General features: G+C 46.4%; 1 protein-coding gene across 1 annotated transcript; it reads left to right on the top strand.

Moving 5' to 3' along the window:
• Positions 1–1697: 1697 nt before the first annotated feature.
• LOC144734568 (uncharacterized) lies at positions 1698–8331 on the top strand. The gene is made up of 4 exons (XM_078616817.1): positions 1698–3968; positions 4929–5015; positions 5405–5494; positions 7757–8331. The coding sequence occupies exons 1-4, from the start codon at positions 3494–3496 to the stop codon at positions 8329–8331; spliced, it is 1227 nt and encodes a 408-aa protein (XP_078472943.1). The 5' UTR covers positions 1698–3493.
• Positions 8332–9196: the final 865 nt, after the last annotated feature.

Below are 9196 nucleotides of genomic sequence, written 5' to 3'. Positions count from 1 at the left end.
GGCGGCGCCGTCGTGAGCGTTGGGCGCGTAGACCATGTCAAAGAGGATGTTAATGCCGCCACGCGGCGCCGCCTTCGGCGCCGCGTCCGTCGTCAACGCTGGGTAGCGCTGGTTGAGAATGTCCGTCATCATGTCCTTGATATTGCTGTACTCGGTGCTCGAGGCCGCGGGCTTGGGGTGGCGCAGGTCGAGAAATCTTTCATTTAAAAAAAGGGAGGGGGGGGGGTTACTAACCCCCCCCCTCCCTTTTTTTAAATGAAAGATTTAACATAAGATGTATCTCTATCATCATCATCATCACAGTTGCGAGATGTTAACTACCTCGCCTGGTACACAGGAGGTCTGTGGGTCAAATCCTGACCCCTGACGATGCCTGCTGCTGTCTAATTAAAGTTTGTGGTGTCCCTCTCTCATCATCATCACAGTTGCGAGATGTTGACTACCTCGCCTGGTACACAGGAGGTCTGTGGGTCAAATCCTGACCCCTGACGATGCCTGCTGCTGTCTATTTAGAGTTTGTGGTGTCCCTCTCTCATCATCATCATCACAGTTGCGAGATGTTGACTACCTCGCCTGGTGTACAGGAGGTCTGTGGGTCAATCCTGACCCCTGACGATGCCTGCTGCTGTTTATTTGGAGTTTGTGGTGTCTCTCTCTCTCATCATCATCACAGTTGCGAGATGTTGACTACCTCGCCTGGTACACAGGAGGTCTGTGGGTCAAATCCTGACCCCTGACGATGCCTGCTGCTGTCTATTTAGAGTTTGTGGTGTCCCTCTCTCATCATCATCATCACAGTTGCGAGATGTTGACTACCTCACCTGGTATACAGGAGGTCGTGGGTTCGATCCTGACCCCTGACGATGCCTGCTGCTGTTTATTTGGAGTTTGTGGTGTCTCTCCCATCATCATCACAGTTGCGAGATGTTGAGTACCTCGCCCGGTGTACAGGAGGTCTTTGGGTCAAATCCTGACCCCTGACGATGCCCTGACGATGCTTTAATGTATTTGGCTGCTGCTATAAATGTCCACATAATAAGCCACTTCGTTGATCTATCACTCGTGATGGGCAGGCCGCTTCTGAAAAAGAGCCAGACAGCTTAGTGGGCCTTACCTGGTAAAATAAAAAATATTGTTTTTTAAAAATCTAGATTTGAAGCTTTCGTGACTGCAGGAATCCATACTCTTTGGTTCTTTCGGTAAAGTCACGTAGGTAGAAAATTATAATAAAATATTTTTATTTGATCACGTAGGTAGAAAAATAGAATTTTTTTTATTTGATCACGTAGGTAGAAAAATAAAATAAAATATGTTTTTCTTTTTATTTGATCACGTAGGTAGAAAAATAAAATAAAATAATTTTTATTTCTGATCACGTAGGTAGAAAAATAAAATAAAATTAATTTTTTATTTGATCACGTAGGTAGAAAAATAAAATAAAATTAATTTTTTTTATTTGATCACGTAGGTAGAAAAATAAAATAAAATATGTTTTTATTTTTATTTGATCACGTAGTTAGAAAAATAAAATAAAATATTTTTTTATTTGATCACGTAGGTAGAAAAATAAAATAAAATTAATTTTTTTTATTTGATCACGTAGGTAGAAAAATAAAATACAATTTTATTTTAATAAAATAAAAAAATATTTTATTTTTCTACCTACGTGACTTTACCGAAAGCGCCAAAGAGTTTACTTAGTTTATAGTTTCCTGCCAAAGCTCATTTGCTTTTGTTAACAGTGACAACGCTGTACTGTTTACGTATCCTCTGCATGCTCTCGAATCTATCTTCAATTGTTTTCGTCCGAGTGTAATTCCACGTCTCGCGTATCTCATTGCTTTGCGTACTTTTAACTTTCTTTCCCACCCTCTCTTTGTTAATGCCGACGATTTGTGATCGATATATCATAGCAGGTAGCCCGCGTACACTAAAACAAAAACACAACACACTCCGCACGTTATTTTTCAATCGGATGTCCAGATTACCAACAATCACTGCAGCCTTGCCCGCTATTTACTTATTTTGATTCCGGTACATCCTCAATAGCTGTAACAAGCGTGTACGCTGTGCTGGTAACAGTCCTGTCCCTCTGACAGATACATCCCAATTGTTGAGTCAACTTGTGCGTGATCATTGGTTTTTTAAAATCCTTTATATTAAGTTCACTTGCTTGCTTGCTTGCGCGCTTACGACCGTGCAAATCTTTCGGTCGTTTTTTTAACCCACTTCCCGTGATCCAATCGAGCTGACATTTTGCACACAGACTCGTTGTGCGTGACAATTTATTTTCGTGAAATTTTTCCCCCAAAATTTTACACTTTTTAGGAAAAAATAAATTATATTTAATTACCAATTGCTTAATGGTGGCAGGCAATCATCTGACCCATAGGTGGCAGCCATCTCAAGCCAGAGGACGAGAGGACTCTAGCCGCCCGTTTCAAAGACCAATGTGGGCTGGGTTGTGGCCCATTGAACACGCATATAAAGGATTTATAGTGAAACACTTTGTTTTTACGGGTTAATTTTTTTACCCTTCTATCTGGCAACAAAACTGACACCTTTTTTACAAGGAGTCATGCTTGCATAGACCTCAATACCTGCAGTCCAACACCATGTGAGACTAGGCTCTGAGGAAAGCTGTCTCGGGTGTGGACCAATCAACTTCAAGGACAGTGCATACAGAGTTGTGTTTTTTGTTCGCATTATGACTGCAGGTATTGTGGTCTATGCAAGCATGACTCCTTGTAAAAAAAAGGTGTCAGTTTTGTTGCCAGATAGAAGGGTAAAAAAAACAATTATCATATTTTTTACTGGCAAATTAGGTTCCAATGGTGTAAATGCTTACCCGAGCTCGCATACTCTGATGGTGCATTGTCTTTGAGTTGTGCGCCTTTTGGCGTCATCTGGTCCAACCCATGTGAGACTAGGCTCTAAGGAAAGCTGTCTCGGGTGTGGACCAATCAACTTCAAGGACGGTGCATACATTATCAGAGTTGTGTTTTTTGTTTGCATTATGACTGCAGGTATTGTGGTCTATGCAAACATGACTCCTTGTAAAAAAATGTGTCAGTTTTGTTGCCAGATAGAAGGGTAAAAAAACTATTATCAAGTTCAACATACATGCGCACATCTAAGATGACCGATGTCTTCAATAATATTCATGCTTCATCCTTGTTCAAGTTCAAGTTCATTTATTAGGTATAGCCCTGTGAGCCATTCGGCTCTTGAATCGGGTGCAACCGCAACAAACAAAAACACGAATAAGAAAACATCTTAAAGTGAATATGTAACTGAGTGCAACTCAGAAAATCCAAGAAAAGACAGCAAAATATTGCAGGAAAATCACCGTACACCAACGCCGTGTGCAAATGTATCTTCCAATGTCACCGTGAGCAACTTTGGCGACAGCATCTCGCACGCAAGACGTTCTCACATCCAACTACCGCTCTATAATGTAAACCCATCATCTCCCCGCAGCATCACCGCCAGCATGGCGTGCGCGGTGTCCGCCCCGGTGCTGCCGGAGCCGACGGACGACTTCCCGGCGTGGCTGGAGGCGCAGGGCGTGAACGAGGAGGTGGCCCGGGCCATGGACTCGGAGCTGGGCATCCGGGACTACGGGGTCCTGCGCGCCTGCGTCGGGGACGGCCTCGTGCGTGCCGAGCTGCTGGCCGCGGCGCGCGACCGCCTGCCCTTCGGCTTCTACGCCGTGCTGCGGCAGGTGGTGAAGGCCCTGCGGGGCGACGGGCACCACCACGACGATGATGCGGTCGCCTCCTCCCCGGGCGACGTGACGCTGGGAGGGCTGGTGGACGCGCTGCTCGCTCTGTTCAGCGGCCTGAGCCGGGAGCTGCTGCTGTGCGCGCGGAGGCTGAACGAGTGGGACGGGCTCCAACCTCCCGCGGCAGACTCGTCAGCCACGGATGTCGGCAGCCTCGAAGATGCGACAGCCGAAATTGATTACGGTAGATTTGAAGCTTTCGTGACTGCAAGGATTCATATTCTTAGGTTTTTTTCGGTAAAGTCACGTAGGTAAAAAAATGTAATTAATGAAAGTAAAATAAAAAAGTCTAATGAAAATCACGACGTTTCGTATGTTGCCTCCGAAACGTCGTGATTTAGATTTAAATTTTTATTTAATTGGATTAATTTTTATTTTTTACCTACGTGACTTTACCGAAAAAACCTAAGAATATGGATTACGGTGTTGTAAAAAAAATATACGTGTTTTACGCATCGAGCAATGTGTGTACGTTGAGCTTCTTCCACGCCGTACGTAGCTCACGGTGCTAGTCGGAGGTGTTCTTCAAGTTTTTGAATTGGCAAAAGTTGTGAGAGCGGTGAATGAGCACGGGAAAAAAAAACTCAGCGCATTTGCAATAAATACTACCTTAAATTTCGATTTAAAGCTTTCGTGACTGCAGGGATTCATCTTCTTGGTTCAGATGACGCCAAAAGGCGTACAACTCAAAAACAGCGCACTATCAAAGTATTGAGAGCTCGGGGTAAGCATTTACACTATGAGACCTCCTTTACCAGTGGCAAAATATAGTAGTAGGTTTTTTTGTATAAAGGTGTCAGTTTTGTACCAGTTTAAAGGGTAAAAACCTACTACTACAACCTCCCTGCACTCGACTGCATTCATGCTAGACGTCATTTCTCCGTCCCTTAGGTTTTTTTCGGTAAAGTCACGTGGGTAAAAAAAATCATAATAAAATAAAATGAAACTAAATAACAAATAACTCAATTAAATCACGACGTTTCGGAGGCAACACAAGTGTCCGTCTTCACAAGTCTCGCATGAATCCTTGCAGTCACGAAAGCTTCAAATCTAGAATCTCTCCCGCCATTCTAGATCTTACATCAGCGACGTTCATCTTATGTAAAATATGTTGACGCGTTTTTGTTTCGTGGGTTTGTTGCAGATGAGCTTGAAGAGGTGTCGGCTCCAGTCGCGGGTGACTTCGCACGCTGCTTGACCGTGAACCGTGTTAAAATGGAGCCCTTTGAAGGTGCTGTCTATGCTGGATTCGTATTGACAGTATCTACTCATAATCAACGTTTTTGGGTGTTAGATCGCGTTCTTTATAAATGTGTCATAACCCTCCACCACCCGACACGGCCAATCAGCAAAAAAGTGTCACGTTGACAAAAGACAAATTAGTTCACTGCTTTAGCCCCACCGGTGTGTTGAAGCGTGAAACCACAACATTTACGTGTTAAACGAACGCATTTGGGTTAACCCCCCTCCATGCGTACGTACTAAATGGATGGCCCCGTTTCAAGTGAATTGCGTTGTCTTGCAAACGACAGCCTACGAATGGTCTCCAAAACCTCTCGAGCCATTTGTTCAGACCTCGCTCGCCACGTGGACATCCTTGTCCCCCGTCGTGTTTTCCAGATGCCGGCAAAGATTTCTCAAAAAATCCTGCGCCGATACCTCGGCCGTCGGAGAGCGGCTCTGTCGCGCAAGCTACAAGCGAGCCACTTGGTAAGAGAGCGAGCGACGCTGATGGCGTTCAACACCAATGCAGTCTCGAGGGTGACTTTAAGAACGCCGAGACTCGCTGCAGCAGATGTGGGCTTCAGCATCTCGTGGGATTATCACTGGTCAACAACAAAAAAACATTTTTTTCTGGCCTGGACTTTTGCAGCTGGTTTAGACTAATTTCACAGGGTGCTGATTTAAAATCTGATCTCAGATTTGCTCTATCACATCTCATTTTTATGCTATCGGCATACCCCATTTTCATTGATTTTACCCGAAATTAACTCTGTCACTTATGATTGCAAGTTGTTGCGAGTCAGTGACTGCCTTAGTGTTAAAATGTGCTGTATTTTTATGATAGTGTTTATAATATCATTTTATGTAGATATCCACATTTATTTAATATTTTTCTTCTGCAGTTTTTATTGAAAATGCAATATTTGATATCTCAAAAACCTGATGTGATAGACTAAAACTGATGCCGGATTTAGAATCGGCACCCCAAAATTACCTTACAACCGTTGGAATACCTTATGCCAGAAAAAGTGTGTTGACCAGTGTAATCTACCATTAACGGCCTCTCCGTGTGGGAATGATGATAATTCATTTCCCCAAACTACAATCGATGGTGTGGCTGCGTGGCCTAATGATCAATTGTAGGCTTCACCATCCACCGTTATACGTTGGGGCCTCAAACTTAGGACGTCACCACGGACACATTTACGCATTCAAGTCTCAGCGCTTTTCCCGCTCGTAACAAGCGCACAGTACGTATCATGGAACCCCTTCGCCGGTACCAGAGTATGAACAAGTATAACCCGTAAAAACAAAGTTTTTCACTATAAATTCTTTATATGCGTGGCGGCTAGAGTCCTCTCGTCCTCTGGCTTGAGATGGCTGCCACCTTATGGGTCAGATGATTGCATGGCACCATTAAGCAATTGGTAATTAAATATAAAAAATTTGTCCTAAAAAGTGTTACATTTTGGATTTTTTTTCACGAACATTAATTGTCACGCACAACGAGTCTGTGTGCAAAATGTCAGCTCGATTGGATCACGGGAAGTGGGTTAAAAAACGACCGAAAGATTTGCACGGTCGTAAGCGCGCAAGCAAGCAAGCAAGTGAACTTAATATAAAGGATTTAAAAATAAGAATAGGTTTTTCTGGAAAAAAAGGGGAAAAACCCCTATTATTATATTTTGGTACTGGCAAAGCAGGTCTAATAATGTAGATGCTCACCCCGAGCCCCCGTTACTCTGATAGTGGCATCGTCTTTGAGCTGTACGCCTTTTGGCGTCTTCTGATCGAGCACCAAAGGTCGCAAACGGGTTTTGATTCCTTACCCGTACCCGTACCCGGCCGCACCAGGGTCGCAAACGTACCCGGCCGGGTATCGGGTAGGGTACGGGTATCAGGTACCCGATTGCGACCTCTGGGATGAAGCCATGTTGCAGGCGCGGGTGGGTTGATTCCAGGAACTTGAATTGTGAGAAGAGACAAGACGTTGGGAAATGAGTGACAAACGGTGACTCACCAGTGACTCACGGTCTACCCGTACCCGGCCACACCAGGGTCGCAAACGGGTACCCGTACCCGGCCGGGTATCGGGTAGGGTACGGGTATCGGGTACCCGGTTGTGACCTCTGTCGAGCACCAATTGGGTCGAGGCTCAAAAGAAAGCCGTCCCTTGGTGTGGACCAATCAGTTTCAAGGACAATGCTAATATATTACTCTTTGGTTTTTTCGGTAAAATCACGTATAAAGATAAAATAATAAATCAAATAATAGCATACAGTATGCTATTATTTGATTGATTTATTATTTTATCTTTATACGTGATTTTACCGAAAAAACCAAAGAGTAATTCCTACAGTCACGAAAGCTCCAAATTTAAGATGCTAATATATTATCGGAGTGTGTTTTTTTTTTTGCATTTTGACCGCAAGTATTGTGGTTAATGCAGTAACATGGATCCTTGAAAAAAGGTTTCAGTTTTCTTGTCAGAAAAAAGGGGATAAACCCCTATTGTTAGGCGTTAAGATGTTAAAACATCACCTTTTGTAAGGAATCAAGGACTGCATTAACCACACGAACTTGTGGTGAACACGCAATCGAACCTGCTCCGATATACGATAGACGCAACGTACACACACGTCTTCGTGTGTATTACACGGCAACAAAAAAAAAATCGTGTTTTTATTTTTTTTGGTCATTTCATGAAATGCGCTACAGTCCCGTGAACCGCTGTATTTTCTGATGAAGGCAAACCTCCCTTGGCCGGCTACGCCGACCTCATCGCGCGGAACATGGCGTCCAGAACAACCGCCGCGCTTGCGGCCGCATTTCTTCCTCATCCGTGGCGGCAGCAGCAGCAGCAGCAGCAAGAGCAGCAGCAGCAGCAGGCGTCGTCTGAAATGCACGGCGAAGAAACAGCCGCCACCGCCGCCGCCGCCGCATTCAACCCACCGACGCGGCCACGTCCGTTTGCGCCCGGGGGCGGGGACGACGCGTCGTTCGCCTTTTTCTCCGGGAAGCCTCTCGGTCCGCCGGAGGGCGCGTTGGAAAGGCCGCCCTGGCGCGAGCCGTTCGACCGCACGTGGGCGGACGCGTCCGGCCCGAGGCGGCGGCGGCGGCGGGGGCTGTGCGCGGGAGAGCGTCCCTGCCCCTGCGAGGGGCGCGGGCGGGCCTTCCCGCAGGGTTGCCACGCCAAGCCGTCACGGGGCGTGGGGGCGCGGGCGGGCGGGCGGTCGTACCGCTGCGGAGTGTGCGGCCAGGTGTTCACGCGCGCCACCGTGCTGCGATTCCACCAGCGATTGCACGCGGACGACAGCCCGTGAGCTGATGCTCGCCTCGCAAGCGGTGGTCGTCGTCGTCGCCATTCGGCAGCTCTGCTTTGGACAGATCGGGGACTTGGGATGGGGACCTCTACCGGCGTGTTGTTCGGGATTTCGTCCCGGCGTTTTCGCTCCACGCGCTGCTGGGAGATTTTCTACAGGTCCCCTCTCTTTGCGTCTGCATGTTGCGGATGTTGTTTTGTGGGCGTGTTTTTTTTGGGGGGTCTATTTGGGCGTGTTGGGAACCGGTAACTTCCCGCACCTCCGATTAGCACGGTTGGTTACGTACGGTGCGAAAGAAGTTCAACGTACATATGTACGTAGACTCGCACAGAGACCCATAGGCTCACACACAGAGACCCATAGACTACTCACACAGAGACCCATAGACTCACACAGAGACCCATAGACTACTCACACAGAGACCCATAGACTACTCACACAGAGACCCATAGACTACTCGCACAGAGACCCACAGACTACTCACACAGAGACCCATAGACTACTCACACAGAGACCCATAGACTACTCACCCAGAGACCCACAGACTCACACAGAAACCCATAGACTACTCACACAGAGACCCATAGACTACTCACACAGAGACCCACAGACTCACACAGAGACCCATAGACTACTCACACAGAGACCCAAAGACTACTCACACAGAGACTCACAGACTACTCACACAGAGACCCATAGACTACTCACACAGAGACCCATAGACTACTCACACAGAGACCCATAGACTACTCACACAGAGACCCATAGACTACTCACACAGAGACCCATAGACTACTCACACAGAGACCCATAGACTACTCACACAGAGACCCACAGACTCACACAGAGACCCATAGACTCACAC

This window comes from Lampetra planeri, chromosome 3, assembly GCF_965212315.1.
Source record: "Lampetra planeri chromosome 3, kcLamPlan1.2.h2, whole genome shotgun sequence".
In the NCBI taxonomy this organism is placed as follows: Eukaryota; Metazoa; Chordata; class Hyperoartia; order Petromyzontiformes; family Petromyzontidae; genus Lampetra; species Lampetra planeri.
This window is presented reverse-complemented; position numbering and strand designations above follow the sequence as displayed.

Bases quoted from the DNA above. Each gene is read 5' to 3' on its own strand.
- LOC144734568 (XM_078616817.1), top strand. From the start codon at position 3,494: ATGGCGTGCGCGGTGTCCGCCCCGGTGCTGCCGGAGCCGACGGACGAC. The intron at 3,969-4,928 runs GTAGATTTGAAG...GGTTTGTTGCAG, and splicing joins GACAGCCGAAATTGATTACG to ATGAGCTTGAAGAGGTGTCG. The intron at 5,495-7,756 runs GTAAGAGAGCGA...TTTCTGATGAAG, and splicing joins AGCTACAAGCGAGCCACTTG to GCAAACCTCCCTTGGCCGGC.